The sequence below is a fragment of the Heteronotia binoei genome, chromosome 19 (assembly GCF_032191835.1).
Source record: "Heteronotia binoei isolate CCM8104 ecotype False Entrance Well chromosome 19, APGP_CSIRO_Hbin_v1, whole genome shotgun sequence".
Classification (NCBI taxonomy): Eukaryota; Metazoa; Chordata; class Lepidosauria; order Squamata; family Gekkonidae; genus Heteronotia; species Heteronotia binoei.
The window spans coordinates 24,372,090-24,398,921 of record NC_083241.1 but is presented as its reverse complement, the minus strand read 5'-3'; the positions used below and the strand labels follow the sequence as shown (position 1 = coordinate 24,398,921).

The following is a 26,832-nucleotide window of genomic DNA, read 5'->3' as shown; positions in this document are numbered from 1 at the left end:
CACCTTTTTCCACATTGGAAACGTAACAAAAATGAAGTCTTTCTCTGCAGTGCTGTACGACGGACATGAACATGTTGCAAGGAAAACTCAATTAACATTTGAATATTATTCTCTCTCCATTGGCTGTTTTATATACATATTTTTAAGCTAGTTACCTATCCTAAACATTCAAAATGTAGTGCAGCTTGAAGTCAGGGTATCACAAAAGAAAAAGTTAAAAGTCAAGTACCATGCTAAGAATTACTAGGAAAGGGACTGAAAATAAAAGTCAGTCCTATAATGCCTTTGTAGAAAGCTTCTGGAATTCCTTTGCATGAAGGTACTTCAAGAAACAGGATGCTGGTCTGATCCAGAAGGTTCTTCTTGTGTTCTTAGGTTCTTATCTATTACCTGTCTCAATAGGTCAATGGTTTTCAAATTTTCAGGGAATCCTGTACACGTTACTACTGGTCTGTTGAGAAATTCTTGCATGTCTGCCACATAAGCACTCCATGTGTTTGAGTTTGCCAAATCTGAATAGCCTACTTTGCGTATTTTGCAAGTTGGTAATTTATGCTAAGCCTTCAAACACATTAATGGTTGCACTCCTGATGTCTAAGAAGGGCGTTGCCTTGGAACTCCACTCCATCTACAGTTTTTATACATTTTTACATGGTCTTCTGGTTTTTCCCACTAGGCTACGCCGAGAACTCACAAATGCCACAGTGACATATAACTAGATAATAAGAAGTGCGACAGCACACTTGGGCTGAACACACGTTATCTGTGTAATCTAGGAGTGGGAACAGACCACATTTTTAGTATGGAAAAAAAAGACATGAACCTCATATTAACATTGCCTTAAAAAAAGCTCCTCCATTTAGACAGAGTTGTGGTTGAGAGTATGTTTCTTCTTAGGAATAAGTCATAATTAAAAAACCTGAAACAAACATAGAGGCCCCCTGAGGGCATTTTGAGTGTAAGGCTTCGTCACTGACAATATTTTTGCACCCCTGTCTTCAGGGAAAGTAACCACAACCACAGCTCTCGCCTAGCAGACACTGGATGGTGGCCAGGATTTAATATGACTCAGGGCTCTCTGGGACTTAGCCCCACAACCTTGTTTCCAGTTCCAGAAAAAAATTGTTTTGAGCACATACCAGCTTTCTTTGCTGCTAAATCACCACAATTCACCTCCATGCATCTGAAACGCAGGCTAGACAGAGGGCATTATTCAGCTCTGGCTCTTTTTAGTTCGCGCCTTACAGCATTCCGTAGTCAGTTCCTGTGTACAATGCATTTGTCCACACAGGAGGCATCCCTGCTTGATCACACACACCACCTCCCATTACTGAAGTCGATTCTCCAACTTCGGCAAGTTAAACCGTTATGGACAGTTTCTTGTGTCTAAACGTATTATACTAGACTTCTTACGATCACTTGGAATCTACCTTGTACTAGATCCACAAATAGCAGCTGGAATTCTGATACATTCAGCAGGATTTACTATTTGTGTATATGCTTGTTGCAGAGGGGATGTAAGAAAGTGTTAATGTAGGTGCATTTGTGTGTGTTGCAACCAGTTTAGGGCAACCCTAGCAAGGGGCTTTCAAGGCAAATGTGAAGTGGAGGTAGTTTGTAGTTGCCTTTCTCTGCAGTCTTCCTTGGTAGCTTCCCAAGTACTGGCCATGCTTAGCTTTTGAGATCTGACAAGATCGGGCTATTCAATACTGCTTTCCCTTCTGAGCATTTTCATGCACACGCACACATGCACTCTTCTTCCTCCACGTCCTTCAGAGATGCATCTTCCAGACAGCAAACATTTCTCCAGAAAACAGAGAACAAGGACAGTGATGTACTAAAAAACAGAGGCTCTTTGTCCCTGGGGAGCTTCTCTCAGAATTTAAGTGCCCACAGTAGCTCCTTCCAGTATTCTTGTGAGTATGTAGAGGTGGCCATTAAGGCCACCAGAAAAGTCCTTCTGGGGTAATGGCTGAAGCTAGAGCCTTCCCAACTGTAAGCATGGGACAGCTCAAGCTCTTTTTGGCATGTGGAAGGGGGTACTCAGCTAAGCCCCACGTAGCAAAGGAAGCTCTTGTCCAACCCATGTGCGTGCCGCATGGGGCTGGCTGGTTGGTTTCCTCCCAGTCCATCCCTGTGAGTGCAAGTGTGTGTATGGGTTCTTTGTGATACAGAGCCTCATCCCTGCCTGGTGGCATGCTCCTTAGGAGTATGCACAGGTGCAGTGGTGTAAGAAGAGCCCTGCTGGATCAGAGAAATAGTCCATCTAGCTCAGCATCCTGTCATGGGCAATGATAAAGGGGAGCTGCCAGTCACAGCAGAGCCTGCAGCTGGCCCCTCTGAAAGCACAGAAACTGATAGTTGGCTGCCACTGCTCACATTCCCTGCACCTGAGCGGCTGCAAGCAGAAAGCCCTCCTGACTCGCCCCTGTGGATGGCTCATGTAAGGGAGTGACTCCGCCAAGACTTGGCAATCCAGTGCCGAGGGGCGCAGCTGTGAGCTAGGCACTCACTCAGCCTGGAGTTTTAACAGGCGCCTAATTGGAAACCGTGGTGGTGGACCATTTAGCTCCCTGCTCCAGGCTGAGCACCCTGTGGCAGCAACAAGTCTATTTTGTGCATCCACCTCGGCTTGACTTTGAAACTGATCCCTCAGCTTCTTGACTCCTGGCTTCGAATGACCCCACTCTTGGTTTCTGCTTTGGACTTTGCTCTCTTGGTTCCTGTGCTGCTCTTTTGACCCAGACCCCGGATCGGACTTGGACTCTGTGCTCTGAACTTTGCCCTTTTGGTTTCTTCTTGGCTTTTGGGACTCAGACCCCGGCTTGGGCTTGGACTCTCCCCCTGCCTCTCCCCGTCTCACATAGTGGCCAACCAGTTCCTCCGGAGGACCAACCACAGGGCATAGAGACCGAGGCTGTCCCCTGATGTTAGCTCCTCCTACTGGGATTCAGAGGTTGACTACCTCAGAACGTGGAGGTTCCCCTCAATCACCAGGGCTAGTAGCCATTGATAGACTTATCCTCCATGAATCTATCTAATCCCCTTTGAAAGCTGCTTATTCTTTTGGCATCAGTACATCCTCTGGCAATGAATTCCACATTTTAATCATTCTCTGTGTAAAGTAGTTTTGTCCATCTTGAACCTACTGCCTATTAGCTTCACTGGATGCCCTTGACTTCTAGTATTATGGGAGAAGGAGAAAATTTTCTTTTTGTCAACTCTTTCTGTCCCATGCATAATTGTATACACTTCTGTCACGTCTCCCCATAGTTACTTCTTTTCTAAACTGAAAAGTCTCAGACTCTACAAATGTCTCAAAGCACTATAAACTACTGCAGTCCCCTAATCATCTTGGTTTCCCTACTCTGTACTTTTTCCAGCTCTGCAATGTCCTTTTTGAGATATGGTGACCAGAACAGTACGTAGTATTCCAAATGAGGATGCACCAGCGATCTCTACAGGGGCATTACAATATTGGACATTTTATTCTCAATCCCTTTCTTAATAATCTCTAACACAGAGTTTACCCTTTTCACTGTTGCAGCACAGTGGGTTGACACTCTCATTGAACTATCCCCTATGGCACCAAATCTTTTTTCCTCTAAATCTCAGCAAGTTCAGACCTCATTAGCTTATACTTGAAGCTGGGATTTTTTTTTGTCCCAATAAGCATCACTTTAAACTTACCGGCATTTGAACTACATTTGCCACATCGTCACCTACGCACCCAATTTGTGGGGGTTCTCTTGGAGCTTTTCACAACCTTGGTTTCCACCATACTAAATAATTTTGGGTCATCTGTAAACTTGGCCATTACACTACTCACCCCTAGTCCCAGATAATTTATGAATAAAATTAAGTAGTACCAGTCCCAATACTGATCTTTATAAGACTGCACTGCTTACTTCCCTCCATTGTGAAAACGGTGGCTTTATTCTTACTCTTTGCTTCCTGTCATTGAATCAATTTTAATCCATAAGAGAACCCATTCTTTTATCCCATGATTGCTAAGGAGTCTTTGGTGAGGTACCTTGTTGAAAACTTTTTGAAAGTCCAGGAATATAATGTCTACTGGGTCACCATTGTCTACATGCTTGTTAACTTTATCAGATAACTCCAAAAGGTTGGTGAGGCAGGACTTCCCTTTGCAGAAGCCATGCTGATTTTCTGTCAGCAGGCTTTGATGACAGTTTCTATTAATTTGCCTAGGCCAGATCTGTAATTTCCTGGTTTCCCTCTGGGTTCCTTTTGTAAAATTGGTGTTACATTTGCTACTCTTGTGCAACAGCTGGCCTTCTGGTACAGCAGCTGAATTTAGTGATAGGTTACATATATAGGTTAGTAGACCAAGATGGCATTGACTTCGAACCCAGCCGCATCGATCAAGTTGACATTGAACTGACAGTTGTCGGCCTCTCAGTCCTCTGCCTCGTCATCGACAAAAAAGTGGAAGGACAAACACCCCCACAAAGAACACTCCAAGAAGCGTCGGACCTCCTCCACACCCAAGGACTCCACATTGCTCCAGCTCACTCTGCGTCGACTGGACCCTTCGGTTTCGGTGTCTGTACCCTGAAAATCTTACTTGGCCACAGACAGGATGCGACCCTGGACTCCACTGAGGGTGACGACATAGACCTCACCCAGCAAAGTGCAGCCTCGTCCGATTCGGCTCTGACCACTCCCGTCGGATCCCCTGTCAGAGACCCACCAGAGCAGGAACCCGTCGACTGGCCGCTAGAGCCAAGGATACCTACCGACAATCGGCCGAGACCATACTTCCACCCATGGAATCAGAGGCAACTGCAGTACCTCTATGGACCACCCCTACCCTGGCCTCTGCTCCGACGCTACACGGAGTGGGACCGATACTCCACACTCTCCACATCAGGTTGATTTTGAGGGAACTAAAGCAGCCCCCAAAGAAACCTAAAGATAGAAAAGCCGCCCCGTCGACTTCAACCAAGCCAACCAGACCAGCACCATCAGATTCAGGCTGATCCGATCTGAGAGGATCCAACGTTTCATAAGTGACTGCCTCCAACTCCGATGAGTCCGATTCGGGCAATCCGGCGGGCCCTTCCACCCCAGTAGGAGAAGACCTTCCGGTCTCACCCTCCAAGGACTTAGGATCGTACAGTGACCTAATCAAAAGGATGGCCTCTACACTGGATTTCTCCATCGTGCAACCGCAGCCAGAAATCACCGACCCAGTGTATGACATAGTCCAAAAAGACACTTCAGCAGCCATTGCTCTACCGATGACCTCTGTCCTCCTACAAGCTGTAGAATCTCATTGGGAGAAACCAGCATCCATCTCCATTTTGTCCAGGAGGCTGGACCACCTCTACAAGGTGCAGGAAAAGGAAGCGGAATTTCTGCTCTCACACCCTAAACCAAACTCCATGGTGGTGACATTGTCCTCTAGGAACTGTCATTCTTCCTCAACACCCATGGACAAGGAGGGGAAAAAGCTGGACTCCTTTGGGAGGAAGTTCTACACGACAGGAGCCTTAGGCATCAAGAACGTCAACTATTTGGCATGCCTCGCCAGGTACCAATATGCCCTGTGGGACCAGGTCACACCCCTGCTCCAAGACATGTCTGAAGGAGTGAGTGCCCAGTTGTGAAAAATACAAAAAGAGGGCATGGCAGTTGCCAAGCAGCACGTAAACTCTATCAAGCACAACCTGGACATGGCAGCAAAGACCCTCTCCGCAGCTGTTGCACTTCGAAGACATTCCTGACTTTGGTTCACATCTCTGTCTCAGGATGCAAAATCCACTATAGAGGACCTCCCTTTTGACGGCACGGGTTTGTTCCACGTCACAACTGACTCCACCCGCTAGGAGATTGATAAGGGTGTCAAGGCATCTAGGAACCTGAGTGTCTCATCCTCCTCCACCAAATCCTTCAAGGCGCGCATGGGTTCTAGACCCTGGCCCAGACGCTCATCCACGAGGAGCTCCCCGGATCAACACTGGAAGAGCAGACCTTACAATCCTTCCCAGCGGCTGATATACAGCGGTAAATCAAAGTACCAGAGCACGCCTCAACAAACAGCGTCCCAAGGACCCCAATCAAGGGGTTTGACTCCCCTCGAGTTGGCTTCCCTACACCCAGTCATCTTCTGTGTACCACTCGCATATACCCCCACCTTCCATCCTGGCTAAAGATTACATCGGACAAGGGTGCTATCAATAATCCCCAGGGGGTATGCGATCAAGTTCCACACCCCACCTCTATCATCCGGGGTCGTCATGACACGCCCATCCCCAGTCCTTCTGGATGAGGTCTCGAATCTGCTGGCCAAGGGAGCCATAGAACCTGTCCGCCTGGAGGACTTTGGACAGGGTTTCTACTCCCAGTATTTTACCATACCCAAGAGGGATGGCGGCCTTCGACCCATCATGGACCTCAGGGGATTGAATGTGCACATCCCATCCAAAACGTTCCGCATGACTGACACAGATCCTGCCCTTCCTGCAGCAGGCCTGCTGGATGGCCACGATGGACCTCCAAGATGCGTATTTCCATCTCACAATCAGAGAGGACCATTGCCAGTTTCTGTGGTTCGCAGTGGGACAGCAGCACTTCCAATACAAGGCACTGCCCTTCAGCATCTCCACGGCCCCCCGGGTGTTCACCAAAACCATGGTGGTGGTGGCGGCACACCTCAGACTCCAGAACATCATAATTTTTCGGTACATAGACAACTGGCTCCTGGTAGCCAACTCGGAATCCAACCTCGTTCACGACACCCGAACGATGCTGGCACTGCTAGCTGACCTAGACCTCCAAGTGAACTTCAAAAAATCAAAGCTGCAGCTTTCACAGAGGGTTCAGTTCATAGGAGTGGTTCTGTACAAGCCAAAGCCTTCCTGCCCCAGGACAAGGCGCAGCAGGTGCTAAAGGACGGTTGAGCCTCGGTGTTCGAGATTCAGTGCTTGTTAGGCCTAATGGCAGCGACCACGGCAGTAATTCACATGGCAAAGCTGAGAATGCACCCTCTGCAACTCTGGTTCCTAGTGTGTTTCGACCCGTTGAGGCATTCCCAGAGCAAGATTTTCAGACTCCCAAAGAGCGTGACACACTCCTTGTCATGGTGGGTTATAGAGCAACATCTTCTGGAGGGCACTCCATTCCACAGTCAACCTCCATCAGAGACTCTCACCACAGACGCCTCCCTGTGGGGATTGGGAGCACACCTCTGAAACCCATCTGTGGGAGCGATGTGGGACTACTCACACAGACAGTGTCACATCAATCTGCTGGAGTTGTAGGCAATCTTCTTTACCCTGCAGTCATTCTGTCTACTTCTCCAGAACAAGGTGGTCACCATAATGACAAACAACACCATAGCCCTGGTGTACATCAACAAACAGGGTGGCACCACGTCCCGCAAACTGTGCAATCTAGCTATCACACTTTGGGACTGGTGCTTAGAGAATGACATTATGCCAGTAGCGGTGCATCTCCCTGGTACTCTAAATGTTCAAGCGGACTTCTTGAGCGGGGGCAGGGGTTGCACTTTTCCACGAGTGGGAGCTCAACGATGTTATTCTACCCCACTCTTCCACCGTTGGGGACAACTGCAGATAGATGTCTTCGTGACGTGCCTCAACAGGAAGTGTCCACTGTTGCTGTCTGGGGGGGAGTGGACGGACAATCACTGGGGGATGGCCTCCTATTCGACTGGGAGAACGAATTCATCTACGCTTTCCCCCCAATACCCCTCATACCCAGAGTTCTCACCAAACTGCAGAGGGAGAAGCCTCCCTGTATATTGGTGACGCCTTGGTGGCCCCGTCAGCCATGGTTTTTGGTGCTCCTGCTTCTCAGCCAGCATGTTTTCCACCTCTTTCCAGTGGCCCTGGACCTCCTCATCAGCCAAGGAGGGGCGATCCTGCACCACAACATCCCTCACCTAAAATTAACCGCATGGCTAATCAAACCAGACCATTCTCCCTGAGAGTCCAGGAAGTCATGGACAGTAGTAGGAAACTATCCACTAGGCGGTCTTATGCCACTAAATGGCAAAAATTCTGCTCCTTCCTGATGGACTCACGTGCACAGAATCTGCTTCCCTGGAATCTATCTTCTCCTTCCTCATTGCACTCCAAGACAAGAGAGTGAGCTACTTCTCCCTGAAGGTGTATTGGTGGCCATATCGGCCATGCAGGGGACATCGGTCTTCTCACATGGGGACACGAAACAATTCCTTCTGGGCCTCTGTAGGATGTGCCCTCTGGTTAGGGACCCAACCCCATCCTGGAACTTGCCCCTGGTTCTTCAGACACTGACAAGGAAGCCGTTTGAACTGATGGCGAGGTGTGACCTCTGGTTGTTATCATGGAAAATGGTTTTCTTGGTAGCCATTACCTCTGCTAGGAGGGTGGGCGAATTATGAGCCCTCAGAGCGAGCCCTCCGTATACCACGTTTTTGGCTGATGGTGTTTGACTGATCTCAGACATCACTTTCCTGCCTAAGGTGATATCAGACTTCCATGTGCGATCTGAGGTGTTCCTACCCACTTTTCTCCCTAACCCCAGTTCAGAGGAGGGTTGTCAGTTGCATTCCCTGGATGTGCGGCGGGCACTCTCCTTCTACTTGCACCACACGCGTCCATTCCGGAAGTTTCCACACCTCTTTGTGACTTATGTAGAGCCGATAGCGGAAATAGACTATCTTTGCAGAGACTCGCGAAATGGATAGTAGAGACTATCAAACCATGCTACTTGCTACCCAAAAGACCCCTCCCTGGACCAATTAGAGCCCACTCAATGCGGGCCATGACCACATCTACTGCTTTCCTCAAAGAGGTGCTGCTATTGGATGTTTGCAGAACCGCAACTTGGGCCTCTCTGCACACCTTCACGACACATTACGCCCTTGATCTCCATCTCCGCCCCTTGGTGGGCAGTGGGCATGCGGTTTTGCGATCCAGGCAAGCATGAGGTCTCTTTAGCACCCACCTTCCAGGTAAGACCAAGCTTGCTAATCTCCCAATAGTGTGATGCAGAGACCACGAAGAAGATAAACAGGTTGCTTACCATCTGTGCATTCACACTACCTGCCCTCCTTCCCCACTGCTGAGGACCTATGCCTTTAGTGGTTCTTCAGCAATCAGAAAGAACTGGCAGGATCTGGGCGCCCCCTCTGGACATGCGCAGTGGAGTTCCTGGGCATGATCAGTGGGCGGCAAGACCCTCGCAGAAGCTTAGAGAAACACTGTCAGAGTCAGCGCAGGCGCCGTAGATCCCAACAGTGTGAATACACAGATGACCACTCGAAGATCATCAGTTACAGGTAAGTGACCTGTTTTTCTTTGTCTTGATGTTTTGAGCAGCCTGCACCTCAAAATCTCTTTTTGCATGCCCAATTGTTGACTTGTATTTCTTTTGCCAGAGCCTGTGGTCCCTCCATTCAATTCATTCGGGCAGACCTTCCACTTTTTTGAAAAAAACTTTTTACTTCCTTCTTCTTTACTTTTTACTTCCTTGACTTGTGTTGTTAACTACACAGGCCTTCTTTTAGGCTTGGCAATGCCTTTCCTAACCTGTGGAATGCATTCTATCTGAGCTATCGGAGTTATTGTGGTTTTAAATAGCTTCCAAGCATCCTTTAGAGATTTGACTCTCATGTGTTTTCTCTTCTGCTTTTTACTATTCCAGTCATTTTTGTAACATTACCTAATTTGAAATCAAATGTTACAGTTTTGGACGTTAGGAGTAACTTTCCATTGACATGAATGCTGAACTTAATAGCATTGTGGTCACTGTTGCCACTTGGTGTAACAGCCTCTACATCTCTCACCAGGTGTTGAGACTCACTAAGAACCAAGTCCAAGATCACTGCCCTATGGTTGGCTCTCTAACTAACTGTTTCAGTGCACTGCCATTTATGTTGTTTACGAACATAGTTGCTACAATGAGAAGAGCTACCTGGAGCCCATTTCTTCAAATCTCAGAGTTGGTTATGATCTTTCTGAAGAGGAAAATGCATTCTGTGCATGTTCAGAAGCCACTCATTATAATTTTGCACATTTTTTGGGCAAACCCCTGTCAGGGGTGGCTGCATAGAATAAGCGTCCGATGTTTGAGAGCTACATGACAGGAACATCAGAAGTTTGAAAGCCACAAGGAAGGAGGGAAGGAAGGAAATATATGGCGAAGGAGGTGGAGGTGGAAAGGAAGCAACTTTAACTTTAAATGCATTCTCCAAGCCACTGACTGGTTTGGCTTGGACAAGAGATTTAAAGTGACAAATGTCTTCTGAAACGCTTGGACAAGAGATTTAAAGTGACAAATGTCTTCTGAAACGCTTAGGGCTCTTTAGCTTGGAGAAACGTCGACTGCGGGGTGACATGATAGAGGTTTACAAGATAATGCATGGGATGGAGAAAGTAGAGAAAGAAATACTTTTCTCCCTTTCTCACAATAAAAGAACTCGTGGGCATTCCATGAAATTGCTGAGCAGAAAGGTTAAAACGGATAAAAGGAAGTACTACTTCACCCAAAGGGTGATAACATGTGGAATTCACTGCCACAGTAGGTGGTGGCGGCCACAAGCATAGCCACCTTCAAGAGGAGGTTAGATAAAAATATGGAGCAGAGGTCCATCAGTGGCTATTAGCCACAGTGTGTGTGTGTGTGTGTGTATATATATATATATATATTTGGCCGCTGTGTGACACAGAATATATATTTGGCCACTGTGTGACACAGAATGTTGGACTGGATGGGCCATTGGCCTGATCTAACATGGCTTCTCTTATGTTCTTATGTTCTGCAAGTTGGCCAATGAGGTGGTGGGAACTTGACTTGAGAGCCACCCAATATGTGTGAAAGAGCCACAGTTTGACCACCCCTCCCCTAAGTGTTCTTCATAGTACAGATCAAGCACAGTGGGCTGTGTTCACTCCCCCACTTTCAGGCAGAAGCTTAAGGGAAAAAAGTAATGTGGGGGGAGAATCATCTGTGCTTCCATTAAGAGTCAGTGGACCTCCACAGATAGAGACAGAGGTGGAAGAACTGGACAGCAGCCCTATCTCTGCAAATGACTACCCAGAATATTTACTTCTGTCAGATTTGTTTGGCACGGCAGTGCGTGACACCAGGGCAAGATCAAGTTCAGTCGTCAAGTATTAGATCAAAGCTAAAATAATGCAGAAATGCTCTTTCCAGGAATAGCCAGTGATCCTCTGTGTATAGGAACAGCTGTCTTGAAGCCACTTTAAACAGCAAATGATGGAAGTTGTCTGAGTGGAATACCAGGCCTCTGTATTGTGACTTGTCTACTATAATGTCAAGAAAAGCATCCAGGATTATTCCCCTTGCTAAGATATTGCTGTTGCTTAGAGGCTAGGAATTTAGCCACCACCTGAATCTCAGCCTAAGTTGAATTAAAATTAAATGTGTATTTTGAGGTGAGGAACTTCAAGCTGATTTTAAAGGTGTTTTTGCTAAAAAATGCCCAAGACACCAGAGATGGCCATCAGCTTGAAAGAGCTTTGTAAAACAATTAAAGCAATAATGAAAGCTAGATTGGTTAGTGGCAATTAGCCATGATAGTTAAAAGAACCTCCAACATAGTTAAGCAACATTCCTTTGAATACCAGAGGCTGGGGACAAATGTGAGATGGCTGTGCTTGGGAGCTCCTTCAGGGCATGGCTCAAGGGTAGAACAACAGATTTAAGTGCAGAAGGTCCCAGATTCTGTCCCTAGTATCCTAATCAAAAGGACCACCTGATCCTTTTAATTAGGATACCAGGGATAGAACCTGGGCTCTTCTACAGTTAAATTTGATGATCTACTGTTAAGCCATGCCCCTGCCCCATGATAGGAAAGGCCTATGTCTGAGACCCTGGAAAGATGCTGCTTTCATCGGTGGCTCTCGGGTGCTGACAGACAGACAGCACCCTAGACAAAGCACCTCGCTCCCAGTAAGGGCGAGTGCAGGGGCTGCGTGGCGCAATGGCTGCACCTTACAGTGAGCACTGCTAGGCTGCCGTAGCTCCACCTCCCGGGTCTGATGCACGAGGTGGAGCGATGGCAGCCTGGCAGCACACTCTGAGGTGCAAGTGCCCTGCCGTGCTGCGGCTGAGCCCGGCTATTCCCCTTGCTGCGGAGGTGAGGGTGGTGGGAGGGCCCTAACCGGTGCCCCTTTAGGCTGTGCCCCAGGCAGCCACCTAGGGCTGCCTAGTGGATGGGCTGCCTCTGGCTGCTTTGTATGCAGAATAGGTAAATTCCTCAGCATTTCCAGTTAAAAGGACCAGGCTTAAAATGAAAGACCTTTCCTGAAACACTGAGGAGCCCTGACAGTCAGAGCAGTCAGTATCGAAACCTGGATAGGCCAAAGGTTTGACTCACTGGGGTGGATCCAGCCATCCTCCAGGTAGTCTTCCTTTTGCCAAAAAAAGCCATCTTTCTATAGAAGAGTCACTTAATTTGGATGAAGCCTTCAAACTTAAGCCAGAAGGAAAAGGGATTTATAAATAAATGAACTTTGCTTAGTGGAGTGGTAGGATCTACCCAGATATCAGGCACATATCTTGCTGCTGCTGGAAACCTGAATGTTTAATTAGATGGCTCTTGGCCTGATTAACCAAGCAATTCTCTGTGGTCTTCCAAGTATATTTTTTCTTCAAGACAGAATATTAGGTTTATTTGGTTTTAAATAAACATCTTGTATTGTATCCATTCCACATCCTAAAATGCACGCCTGGTTTGTTGCAGCTTTTAGCGAAATCCAAAGGCCTAGATTGGAAAGCAATGGCACAGCTCCAGGATGTGCAAGTCGCACTGAAACTCAGCCTGGAGGAAATGCTGGCTGTTGTCGAGGAAGTATTTCACCCGGAGCCCTACAGCATAGAGGAAATTGGAGAACATCTCGGAATTAGCCCTAAAGAGCTATGTGCTCAGATCCTCAGCGAGAACACACGAGATGGTGAGTGCTGGCCAAAAGGTTGTTTGTATTTATGTAAAGGAACGGAGTGCTAATAGATTTGAAAACCGTATGGATTTTAATACAGTCTTAAATTGTCTTTTGGAGTCTTTGAAGGACAAATGTATTAATTAGCCAGGTTGTCTGAGCCTTCAGATTGAAGCTGAGAAAATATTAGGGTTGCGTTGGTTTGTTAATCAGTATGGCACACCAATTAATTACTTGAATGGAGCTTGGATTAATTTGCATGCAGTCCTCTGGCTCAATGGCAGACAACTGGCATGCACTGGGAGCCAAATCTCTCTCCTGTTGAAAAAAAGTCACTGAGTCTGCCACTGAATCATAACTAACCTTCTCATAGGTGGAGAAAAGTTTAGAGAGAAAGATGCAAGGTGTCTTGTCTACATGTTTCCCAGGATTTCCTTCTTCATCATCCTCTCAGGTTAACTCTTGGGAACACCACAGTCTGGAACAGGCCAGTAGCCTGGGGAGGGGGGGGCAGGACCCACAAATCTCCCCCCTGTTTTACCTTTCTGGCCCCTCCATTGTCACTGCTTTCACTCTCCTGCTGCCTACCCCACTCTCGTGCTGGCTTTCCCGCTCTTGTGCCGGCTGCCCTGCTCTCCAGCCACTTTCTTGCTCTTGTGCCCCCTTCCCTGCTCTTATGACGCCTTCTCTGCTCTCCTGCCATGGCAGCGCCTTCCCCGCTCTCCTGAGGCTTTCTCACTCATAAACACATTGGTACCACCATGATGGCTCAAGAGGGGAGCAGGCTGCCCAGGTTTTTTCAAGTTTGTGATAGCATTTTGTACCCCCCCCCCCCCAATCTTTTTTTATCCCCTGTGTCAAGTCTGTGTAAAACTCTGGTCAAGTCTGTATCTAACTTTGGCTCAGGCAAAGAGCATCCTGGGTTAAAGCCAAACTGTATTCAGTTGCTGCTAGCTTAAACTCTCCCTACCCCCTCCTCTTCTTTGTTATGTAGTATTGCTTTGAAATGGGAATATGTGAAAGCTTTATCTGAGCCTTCTCGGGCTTGGCTCAGGGGGAGTCTGGAGCCAGCGATGCTCAAGGCCAAAGCAGGCCTGAGAACGAATTGGTAACATCAATGTGTGAATGTGCCCTGCATAGTCCCCCCTCCCTGAAGAATCCCTTTGTACCTATATGATTGCATTCTACTGTATGATCCTTAGTCTTTCAATTTTAGCCTGGTCGAGAACAACAGTATCAATAAACTAGTTCTTTTGTTTCAACGACGACACCCTGCCCCCCCCCCCCCCCGTCTTAAATTTTCCGCCTGGTGGAACTTTCAGTCAAGAAAAGCTGTGCTTGGCTGTCTCGTCACTTTTTCTGTTCATCATTGCTCTGAGGGTGAAGTGGCCCTAAACGTTGTTCCCTCACCCCACCCCCCAGAATGATCAAAGACGGAAGGCAAGTGGAATGATGACAGCATTAGGTTTGGGCACAGAGGACCTACCTTCAAATCCCTTCTTGATCATGACATTGACTGGGTGGCTTTGGGGCAAAGTCACTCTTCTGTTTACATCTTCAGGTTGTTCTGGGAAATGGCCTTCCTGTTACAAAATTCTAGTGGTGACATTCATAAAACGAGTTCTCCTCAGTTCTAATTTTTATGACAAAGTAATAGCCACTTTGCACTAAAAGCGAATGCTCCATTAGCAATCTAAGGAAAATGACATCAGATCTGAGTTTGTATGCTGCTTTTGAATACGAGACTGGTGTTCATTAGCCTGAACAATAAAATTCATTAGCCAGTGTTGGCGTCTGCTTAGACATTGACTTACAGTGCAATCCTAAGGATGCATTCCTGTGAGTAAAACCCATTAAACAGACTCAAGCAAGATTCTGAGTAGACCTGTTTAGACTTGCTGTCTCACAGTACCATCCTAAGTCTTTTCAGAATCCTAATTGAGTGTATAGTAGGGATGGGCACTGACCATGACCCTAAATTTGAGACTAAAATCGCCTGGATCATGGTTTGCAAGCCCAGGTCCATGTGATCTCACCTCAGTAACCCTCACACAACCCTCCAGGTGGTTTTTGGAGGTTCAGGCATCTCACAGTGGGGCGTGTTGGCAGCATCTGCAGCAGACAGACTGGCATCAGTCATTTTCAGTTACCAAAACAGTAGTTGGGGATGGACTTCTGTAGCCCTGGAAACACCAGTAGTGTTCCTCCAAAGCTCAACATTGGTGTGATGGACAGCATTTTTAAGAAGCTTAGAAGTGCTGTACAAACTGCTGAAGGACTATGAAGGGTTAAGTCTTCACAGAAGCCTTGAGTGACAGACTGTTCCAAGCAATCTGATTGGTTAGCATCAGCTGAGCAGAGAAAGACTTCTGAACTGGATGCTGAGGAAAGATTAGATTGTTTTAAGATAGTTTAGGAAGTAATTCTAAGCAGGTCTACTCAAACTGTATTGCGTTTACTACAAAAATTCAATATGGAAGGTTCATCTGTGTAGAGAATCTTCACATCTGACTATACATATTTTCCAAACCCTTGAAGCTTCCCAACCCATGAGAAAGCCTAGTTGACAGTCGTGTGCTACAACTTACACAGTGATAAAACTTCCCCACAAGTGCCAATATGCTAATATCTTGCAAATAGTAACTTAGGAACATGTGGGACAGCCCTGAGATAAGGTTAGATGGGTATACTGTGAACCCCTTAGATTTACAGGAGGGTAACAAATTGACTGGGGAAGGCAATAGCAAACCACCCCGTAAAAGTCTGCCAAGAAAACGCCTTGATGTGAAATCACCCCATGGTTCAGCAAGGAGCCAGTGCTTGCACAGGGGACTACCTTTACCTTTAAAAAAAATTAATGCATAAAGCCCATTTTCCATCTCACTTTATAGAATGGCATGCTAGCAGGGCAAAAGCTTCTGGTTCTGACATGGTAGAAACAGGATCAAAGCCACTTTCAGCTTGCATGCCTTAGAAAAAGAACAGTTTAAAAAAAGAGCCAGCTTGTTCTGTAAAACATGCAGCATGTGTTCCAAATTCTCTCCTTTGACATAAATAGAGACTATTTTGATTATTTTCTCTTTTGGGTAACCCTTGATTTAGGAAGTGAATTTAATCTACTCGTATTTGCTTGCCGTATAGTTTAGCTGTTCCTACCCATTATTAAATCAGCCAACCACATATAGTTACGGTTGTATGCAGACATGGAACGTCTCTCAAATGGCTGGCTGCGTATATATTTCAAGGGCAGACTTTTTTGTTGCATTGAATGTCAGTCTGTTTTACTACTGAATGTATGGGAAAACAGTGAAGCTCAAAGGAATGACCCCACTCTGCTTTGCATTGGCCACATCAGTTGGGAGCCAGATTCTGAGCTCAGTTAGTCAGTGTAATTGAATCTCACACTATAAACTTCGGGGGTGTACATATGTGTCCTTATTTCCTATTCTGTTCATGTGGCCATAATAGATTTCACAGATATATTGCACAAGTGCCAATAGACAGAAATGTTTATTCCTTCCCTCTCCAAATAAACCAGGCATTGTTTTTAGAATGCTGTTTTTATGACTAGAACCTAACCGCTGGCTTTCTCCCCTTTTTGTCCCCCTCCCCACAAAAAAAACCCAAAACAAAACACCAGAGGGCCACTGAACAGGGCTGGCTTTGGATTACTGGCAGGCATGTAAGTCTTTCAGGTTTGTCCTGAAGCCTGTTTCTTATGGCACCAGGCAGCTCCAGATAAGTTGTGAAGCTTGAAAGATGCACATGCATTTTGGAGGTCAGTGCTCCCACCACATTAATTTGATGCGCACATGGAATTTCTGAATGAATCGCCACTGGGCCCTGCCCCGCCCCCAGCCCCTTCTGTCACTGGAAGTGCTTGTAGTATCTGCACATCCCTCTTCACCCATTAGCCAGTCTTCTCATCACAGTGAGTGAGAAGGTCCTTGCAAGCACAAAGCTCCACTGCTGTTATGGAGTCCTGCACCTGCAAGGAATTGTTGCACTAGTGTAGGACCTGAAGCTGTTAATATGGCTTGAGGAGAAGAATACAGTGTACTAGTTGTGATGAGACCAGATCACACACCCCATATAATCACATTTGGTTGTGTGTAATAACCCTTGTGCGTTAGTTGCCAGGAGAGGCTTGCATGTTTGCCTTGATAATGCTACCTTGTTGTAAGCAAAAGTCATGCCAAGTCTGTATATGAACAGCTCACCTTAATGTGCACAAAGCCCACGTGAAAACCCTGTGCAGTATGTGCTTTAAGAGACCATGTGGGGAGCTTTCGTTATATATAAGCAGGCTTTTAGGAGAAACAGTTTTCTGCCCTTCACATTTAAATTTAATCTGATTAGTAGGGCTTTTTTTGTAGCAGGAACTCCTTTGCATTTTAGGTGACACACCCCTGATGCAGCCAATCCTCCAAGAGCTTACAGGGCTCTTAGTATAGGGCCTATTGTAAGCTCCAGGAGGATTGTCTACATCGGGGGTATGCGGCCTAATATGCAAAGGAGTTCCTGCTACAAAAAAGCCCTGCTGATTAGTAATGAATATCCAATAGATGTGTTGCTGCAAGTTTGTGAGAGATCTCCAGGATTTGTAATACTCTATTACTCTGGAGCCCACATACCGTAATTGTTTCATACTGTACTGCAAGTCCTTGCTGCACCATAATTAAGGCGGGGCCATGGCCTAGTGGCATTCAGAAGATCCCAACTTCAATACCCAGCATCTCCAGTTAAAAGGATCAGGCAGTAGGTGATGCAAAAGGCCTTCTCCTGTGATGCTGGAACGTCTTTGCCAGTCAGATCAGACAATACTGACCTTGTTGGAACAATAGTATGGTTCAATATAAGGCAGATTCACAATTATATATTCATAATGTGATGGCAGATCAATAAGGAATATTAATGGAAGGATTAATAGGATATATGGTTAATAAAGCCTAATAAAGCTTAGTGCATTTTGATTAAATGGGACTAGAGAAGATTGCATTAGAGACGCTTGCAGTAGAGAAATAAGGAAGCTGAAAGGTCGGCAGCAAAAGCAAAACCGCAAAAAAGGTCAAGAGCAAAACAAAACTGCAGAAAAGCAGAAGTGGGGTTCTACAGAAGGCTGTGGTCAAGGGTGAAGCAGAAGGGAGGAAAATGATGCGAAAAGGAGAAGTAAATATTTGATCATAATAATTGCAGTAAATAATTGTAAGATGAGATCATGTAAAAGGTGATTGGTCAAGAAGCTGAGTAAAGAGGTATAAAAGACCTGCGTGTCTTGCTGACCACTGCCCAGACGCCCATCCTGGTCTGGGTCCGCACGTGTGTATCAAATAAAGCTTGGCTGCTTCCTGATCTCGCCTAAAGCCTCGTTTGTCACCACACCTGTTGTAAGTATGACTAAGTAGGCTTGTTTCCTGCTACAATATCAAAGTTGCTTTCTGAATCCTTGAAAATAAAACTTGGTCATTTTTGTATTTTTGATATTTTAAAGTTACCCAGAACCATATGTCTTAGCTCTGTCTAAATATAGAGGGGATGGTGGGGGGTTAACTGAGTGGTTGTAGCATTAAATGCTGCCATGCTTATAATAGCTCCAGTTTCTATCGAGCCTCTCCCTTGTCACCGAGCCTGCATGATTCAGGCCAAAAGCCTAAAACCAAATTTAGGAGCACTTTGGATAAGAGCCGGGATATTTAGTGTCTTCTCAAGGGCTGGGTCTTATTTCTTGGTTCTTTGTCTGAATGACTGCAGTATACTCCACCATAGTGTGTTCTGCTTTCCTCACTGCATCTTTTTGCTTTTTTATAAAATTAAGTACTCTGTGTGAGTATGCCCCATCACAGGAAGACATTCCATCATAAAACAGTCCCTTTATTTCCCCATAAAATGTGGTTCTCCTCCTACTTAAGTGAAACATTTTAAAACCACTTTGTTCCATTCTAAAAAAACCCAAAAAACTGTAATCTAATTTTGACATGTTAACCTGGGGGTGGAATTATCCCAGGAGTTAAAAGCATTGAATCAAGCTTATTATGGATTTATTGGTAATTTTTTAAAAATACAGCTTTTACATCCTGATCGCTAATGACTAATGAAATAAATCTCAAAGCACGCAATGGTTGCAGTTACGTTTGGCAAAGGAGACATTCATGCTTCCTGTGGAATAATTTGATTGTGATCTCTGCCTAGAAGATCACACCTGGCTGGGGGTTTCTGGATCCAGGTATCCATCAAGTTGTCTTTGGAAGTCGATGCAAGGGTGATCTCTGCTGTGTGAGAACAGTTTCACTGTGGCCTGATCCCATGTTAACAGTAAATGAGCAACATATGGCTGAATGGAATGACATGGCTACTTTCCTCTTCTCTGCTGTCAGTCTTTTAGACAAGGTACTGTTGTGGGACACAACTACATTATCTGTCCACCCATTAGACACTAATTTGTTCATATGTTACCCTATCACATGGGCCCCAGCCACAGTGCTCCCACATTTCAACGGCAACATTTGAGTACAGTTTTATATTTAGATGGTAGATGTTTGAAACTTTTGTTTCACCCTTTCTTCCAAGGAGTTCACAATGGCACAGAATATGCTCCCTTCCCCATTTTATCCTCACAACTACCATGTCGGGCAGGCTCAGAACATATTACCCAATTGGCTTCATGGAAGAGAGGGAATTTGAACCCGGGTCTCCTAAATCCTAGTCAGATGCTCTACTACACCACTCTGTGGCTGAATGCACACATGCAAAGGAATGAGGTGGCAGAGACCCAAGGTAGCAAAATGGACTCGACGCTTCAGTGGATCAATCCTAGATCCTTATTGATTACCCCCGTTCTCCAAAGGTATCAATTTCCAATGGAACCTTGGGTGATAACCCTATTATTGGCAGATACAAACCCTGAAATAACCTGCTTGGTGGCAAAATAACTGTCGATAGTGCTTTCCTTAAAATGTTCCTGAAACTGTCCTCATCAATATTATGCAGTATAAATTTATAATCAAATTTTAATTTCCAAGGAGTTTTTGAATTTAATAACAATATTATGTAATTTTTGATTTTAACTTGATTTTTAAACTGTTGTGGAGGAGTGGGGAATCAAACCTGGTTCTCCCAGATAAGAGTCCATGTACTTAACCACTATACCAAACTGGCCCTGCTGATTTTTCAGCCTGTTGATTGGCTGCATTTGGCTTGGTGTTGGGTAGACCTAGTCACATCATTAAAAGGCTTGGACGTGGCTACAATTGGATGGGGCATGATCCAGCAACCCTGAGAAAGCTATGTAGGTTTGGTTAGTACTTGGACAGGATTCCAAGTACTGTGTTGAAGGGAGAGCATCAATACATGATAGAAGGCCTTTTTAGTTCTGTAATCCTTCATTTTTCAGGGACATGAGATAATAAAAGGTTGTTTAATCTTGTTAGGCAAAATTGCAAAGTTAGTGTTCCATTTTAAGGCATTTCTATCTAAGGGTTCGGCCTTTTTAGCAACAATTAGTGTTCTAATCTTAGAATGGTAAACACTAGTCTCTTCACGTATTTCAAAAGGAGGCCCAGAGTTAGCTCTGCATATTTTATTTTCAGAAGGTCAGATTGTGTCCTCTGCAAGCTTTGTAGTTATGGTGAAGAGACTAATCTAGAACAAGCCCATGGTGCCATTTAGGGAAGGCTGAGTAATTCCCTCTCTATGTTTTGGACTACATACAATTCCCCCCCCCCCCCTTAGAAACATGTTGGTTTGAATTTACTAATAGTGCTAGATTGTGAAGAGATTCTCTGTGGATTTGGAGGAGCTTTGTTAGCATCTGTTTCCTGAAGCTTTTCAAAATCAGTTGCTGCAATGCATAGCTTTTTAAGTGCTGTGGAAACCCAAAAGCTGGAAAAGAATTATTGGCATTTGCCCCAAGAATTTTTTCTGTAGCTCATGTGAAACCTGCCAATGCAACTTCTTCAGGTGGCCAATATGATATACCTTCTCTGGTTCTTTCCTACTGCATTTTTTGCTCTGAAGTGACAGAAAGTGGCTATTTTCTCATTGAGGCTTCCATGTTCACAAACCTGAAGGCTCTTCCAGAGAGAAGTCCCTCTCCTTTCCTCAGTTTCTTCCTGACCTCACAAGAAGATTATACCCCCAGGACCTGAAGTTCAAGGGCGAGCCACTCAAAGCCTCTCTGTGTAGCATTTCCCAGGACCCAAACACAGGATTGATGGGTAGCCGAGATTCTAATCCTTTCAGGTACATGTATCCAAGTGAACAGGTTGGCTGTTGTGAGTTCCCCCTGGAGGTCAAAAGTTAGCAGCGGGTTAGTTGCCTTGTGCTAGCATGTAACTGCCTGCCTTGTGCTGGCATGTACATTACCTTGTTTCATCACCCACGATAACAGTAATGAAGAAAAATGGTTTTACATCTTCAAAGGATTTCACCAGTGGAGTGGGAGAATCTTACAAATGTCTTTAAACAACTTCTCCACAACTACTCACACATCTAGCACATGATGTCCATGTAATGGGAGGTTACAGATCATTATGTGTACTTCTTGGTAGATACACCTTTAAAATGGCTTCCATATGACTCAACCCACTGCCTGAATCCACTCTGTATTAGTGCTTGTAGTCTTCTCCAGTTATGTATTTAGTTGCTACATTTTCAACTCTTTCAAACTCAAAGGCTTCTTTTAGGTTTTCCCAGATTTCCCCAGCAAGGTTGCTATCTTCAGACCACGCCTCACCCAAGAAGTCTGTTACCAGCTTAACTAGAAGGAAAGAAGAAGACTGCAGATTTATACCCCGCCCTTCTCTCTGAATCAGACTTCAGAGCGGCTTACAATCTCCTATATCTTCTCCCTCCACAACAGACACCCTGTGAGGTGGGTGGGGCTGAGAGGGCTCTCATAGCAGCTGCCCTTTCAAGGACAACTCCTGTGAGAGCTATGGCTAACCCAAGGCCAGTCCAGCAGCTGCAAGTGGAGGAGTGGGGAATCAAACCCAGTTCTCTCAGATAAGAGTCTGCACACTTAACCACTACACCAAACTGGCTCTCTTACAGAGTGTTTTAAGGATATCAGCTTGAATAATATAACTTTTGTCCTGTGTGTGCTTTTATCTGGCCATTCATTGTGGAGGCTGTCCTCTGCTTTGGGGCATATCCCTCCTGTTTGACATTTGGGGGTTCCTTAAAAACAGTGGTCTTGTGCAAGCAGAAGTTCCTCATGCCAGAGGAAATGGGCTCTGCAGTGGAGGACAGCCAAAGCACGTCTGTAATGAAGGCACGCTGTCCAAGCCATCATTTCTTAACTCATATTTGCTGGGTAAACAAGAGACTCCACAGGAAAAACAACAATGCAAACACTGGTCTCTGTCATTTGGGATGGAATAATTGATTCTGAAAGGATTACACTAGATTAGAGGCAACACCAAATGCAGAAGGTTGCAGAGCTTTCTCCTGTAGGTCCTCCCAGCGTCTGGCCAGTGGTCAGGAGCACAAAGACAGCCTTGCTTGCCAATACGTAACGTGATGAGCTGGAGAGAACCGCGAAGTGCTTTAAGGTAATCTGGCTGGCGAAGCAGCGCTTTACCGAAGGGTGGTCTCTGAATCAATCACAGCCTTTGGCAAGAATGCATGCCTTCAAATGGAAACCAGACGTGTTTTCAGTTCATTCTTTGGGTTACTACTGTTCAATTGGTGATTTACAAGAGAGCGTGAGCTATGGCAAACTCTCACGCAACTTCAGATATGCCTTTAAACAAATGCACATTTCAGAAAATGGCCCTGCTGTAAAACAATGCCATCAAAAGGAAAAGAGGCAGAAGGAGAATTCAGCCATGGAAGAACTCTTGTTTTATGTGCCTTTGTAAACTCCCTCACACACATGCGCACACTCAGGCATTCAGTGGTGATATTTGTGCACTGTGCAGTACCAAAGTAGCCCAGACCAATTCTCATGCTTGAGGACAAAATGTACTCCTGAATGGATTTGGTAAATGGGGAATTGTGCAACCACGAAGCATTGTTTCAGTGACCCTTCCCAGGAGGGTCATTTGTGCTCCCCCCTTTTGATGAGTTTTAATCCTGGTCCAAAAACAATGACGTATTTCAACAATTGCCCTATTGGGTCCATGCTTGTTAACAACAGTAATTACGTTTCATATCAAGCCAAATATAATGCTGGCGTCCATGCAAAGATGTTGTTTTGTTCATTCATTGCTAGACTTTCTTCCCCTCCCATTCACTCCAGTCTCTCAGATGGTGTGTGTTAAACTAACTTTCTTAGTCAAGTGACTCAACTTCGAACGAGCTAGACTGAACAAGTTTTGGTGGCTGCTCTTATTGTGGAAAGTTGTATTATGAAGTGTGCATGTGTTGTTTTTTTATGAAAGCAAAGTATGTGACTTACATCACTGCCAGCATCCAAGGTCTCTACAGGGGAAAAAAATAGAATTACCTTGGATGAGATCTTGTGGCCTCTACATTGGGTTCTTGATGGACAGGATGAAAGCCTTAGATCTTTGGGTTCTTCCTACTGAACAGAAAGATTCCTTTCTTGACAAAAAAGGAACAGGTCACTTGACACTTGGTGTGTATCCAGACATGTCTGTCACATTCAGCTACATGTGTGAATTGCCTGCACTGCAAAGTCTCAGGCACCCTTATGAGAGTTTTAAATGGCATCCCAAGCATAGTTACACCCTTCTGAGGTGATTGATTTCAGTGAAATTGGAAGGGGATAACTTTGCTTAGGATGGCACAGTTAAGCAGTCTTCAGGGCTGCCTTCTCACATATGAGCCTGCCCAGTCATTAAGATAATTATCTAAGATCTTGCTGAATATTCTGGCTGTTAGCAAAACCTGGTAGGTACCCACAAGAGGCATGACCTTTTTTGTGGTGGCTCCCTTCCTGCCACTTTTATTGCTTAGTTTAAGGCTCAAAGTGAAAAAAATCCTACTACTAAATTTGATTGGTGTTGTTTATATTTGGTTTTTTTTCACATGCTGTTTTGGTATTTTAACATTTTACATTGTTCTTCTATTGTGTATCAACAAGTCTATTGATTGTAGTTGCTTCAGTTGTCATCTCCCCCCCCCCCAAAAAAAATTCCTAACCTCAAACAGCTGTATGGAGTCACCGTTTTATTTGCCCATTGGGGAAACATAATATATTGACTGATGAATATATGTAGGTTTCCTTAGTTGCGAAAATATTGGTTCCCAGGGCTCATTTCAAGTTGGAGAAACAATGAGGGGGGCACTGAAGCATAATGCTCTGGGTACATTATCTGAATCAGGCCTGTGTGAATCCAGAAATTAAGTTACAGACCTCACACTGCACAGTTAACTGAAAGCCCTTGTGGAGGTTATGTGTCTACCAATGTTTCCTCTAAGCTGCAGAGTCTTGTGAGCAAAAATGCTGCTTTGTGAGCTACTGGCTTTAAAGTTGTGAGCTCCTGCATAAATGATTGTGCTCTGGGATCATCCTTCCTGAGCTAAGACAAAAATGTGTGAGCTGGAGGCTAAAAATCTGTGAGCTAGCTCATGCTAACTCAGCTTAGAGGGAACACTGGTGTCTACTAACGTATTAGTTAGCCCAGAGGGGTTCTGCAGTAGAGGGAGCAGAGAGCAAGTGAGCATGCCAGGATATGAGGGGAGTCATTCCACAGAGAGGAAATGGGAAACCATTGGGTCAAAGTGATCATCAACGTGGAGAAGTAGGAATGCTAGTCTCCAGAAGGGAACCCCCAGAATTGTACCTCATCTCCAGACTACAGTAGATCAGTTCTGCTGGAGAAAATGGATGTTTTGGAAGGTGGACTCTATGGCACTGTACTCCACTGAGGTCCATGTCCTCCCCAGGCTCCACCCCCAAATCTCCAGGAGATTCCCAACCTGGAGCTGGCAACCCTACATCCCCTCCACACAGGGGGGACCTGGCAATCCTGTGGAGAAGCCATCAAAGAGTATTGTATGTCTTCCTTGCTGAATTGAGATGCAGATGTTTCATACACCTTCTAAAATAGAATTAAAGAAGAGCTAGATATAAAGATACTGGATCATCCTTCTTGCCAGTTTTGTCTGGGAGCTGCAAGACCACATCTGACAATAATAAATCACACAAGGTTCCATTTTTTCCTACATTAATATTTTTCTTTTTTTATTATTATTTAGTGACCAGCTTTAAGCTGTACCAGCGTGCGAAGCATGTGTATGGCGAGGCTGCCAGAGTTCTAGAATTTAAGAAGATATGCGAGGAGGCCCCTGTGGATGCAGTCCAGTTGCTGGGGGATTTAATGAACCGGAGCCATGCCAGTTGCAGGGATCTCTACGAATGCAGCTGTCCTGAACTGAATCAGCTGGTGGACATCTGTCTGTAAGTCTTGACAAGCCCTAGAACAAACTCCTCACTTTTGAGAATGTGGTTTGAATTGCAGAGGAGGGGGGGAAAGGCAATTATGGCCTTTAAAACAAAAAAATTTATTCCCTTCTGTTAGCACCAACCAGCTTCATGTCCTCAGGAAGACATTATGTGGTCAGATGGTTTCCAACTGACATTATAACGATGCTCATCATAGCCATTCTCAGACCATTTCTTGGTGAAACTGGTGTGCGGCAACAGAACTGCTAATGTGAGAAGAAGAAGAAGAATTTAAAAGCCCCTGTCCCACAGCAGGGGACCACGAAGGGCCTTCTGCCGGCTGCCACCACTTTATGAGAGGGCCCAGAGCCCCTACCCAATTCCTGTGTCTTCCTTATTAGCAAGTACATTTTAACTGTAACCGAAGAGACATGAGGACCCAGGCAGTTAACAAGAAAATAGTAAAGGTTGGTGTAAATAAATAAAAGCCCTTCCATGTCTGACTAGACATTCCCTTGCTATAACTCCAAAGACTCACCCCCCCCCCTTTGTGTGAGGGATTTCTCCTGCTGACTTCTCTCCTGCAGCCTTTTCCAGAGAGATCACACCCTGTCTGTGGCTTGACTTTTTATGCTTTCATCCCAGGTCCCATCCCTCCTTGGCCAGTTTTCCCTCCAAAATCTCTGCCAACGAATCAGAGGGACAGAAGGGATCCTGGGAGATGTAAGCCCACCAGCAACTCCAATGGAGGCTTTTCCAGGCCTATAGACTGCACTAGGCCTAGACTCATGACAGTCCCAGAAAGGAGACTGCTTGTTATATCTCTGCATGATTTGTTGCTCTGGTCTCCATCCCAGTTAGTATCTGCTGATGGGAGAACAAGTCTGTCATGTTTCTGTCCTGGGTGCAATTAGCTCATTCTACTACAACAGTTACCAGCCCTCTGAGGAGCCATGCCCAACATTGTAACGACACTATAAATACAATAAAATAAAATAAACACTATACATATGATAAAATAAAATAACTCATGCAGAAATACCAGCAGGGTGGACTCTTCCACAGTCCAAAAGAAAACCTCTCTATGCGAGAATGAAACTCAGAAGGGAAATACACCCTTTAGGAAAGTTCGCCTTACACACTGAAAAGGACTCTCATTTTTACTGCAGCATTACACTGAGTTATCTCCACTCCTGCCACCTCAAGCATTTGATGGCTGTGCCATCCTAAGCACAGTTACTTCCTAAACATTTAAGTGGCCTTAGAAAGGTGTCAACTGTGCTTAAAATCACACTGCTCATGGTCTCTAAGTTCCTTATAGGTCCCACTGCCATCATTTGCAAGGTTATACCCACTGCCAAAAGCCACAGCTTCCCTTGAGCATCCTCTTGAAGCCCCTTCAACATTGAGTTTGGTAATCAGAAGTGTTGAACTCATTTGTTATGAGGGCTGGGTCTGACATAAATGAGACCTTGTAGGGCTATGCCGTGTCAGGCTGGGCTGTGTTGGGCCAGGCCTTGTGTGTACCTATTTAAGATTAGGCAG

At 45.4% G+C, this 26,832-nt stretch overlaps 1 protein-coding gene across 3 annotated transcripts in view; it reads left to right on the top strand.

The window, feature by feature from the left end:
* Window positions 1-26,832, top strand: part of GALK2 (galactokinase 2) — an 85,634-nt gene that overhangs the window by 44,512 nt on the left and 14,290 nt on the right. For all 3 annotated transcript variants that reach the window (XM_060259850.1, XM_060259851.1, XM_060259852.1), the window contains 2 exons: window positions 12,743-12,953; window positions 25,101-25,302. In XM_060259850.1, coding sequence (XP_060115833.1) covers window positions 12,743-12,953; window positions 25,101-25,302 — 413 coding nt within the window. The remainder of the gene's footprint in view (window positions 1-12,742; window positions 12,954-25,100; window positions 25,303-26,832) is intronic.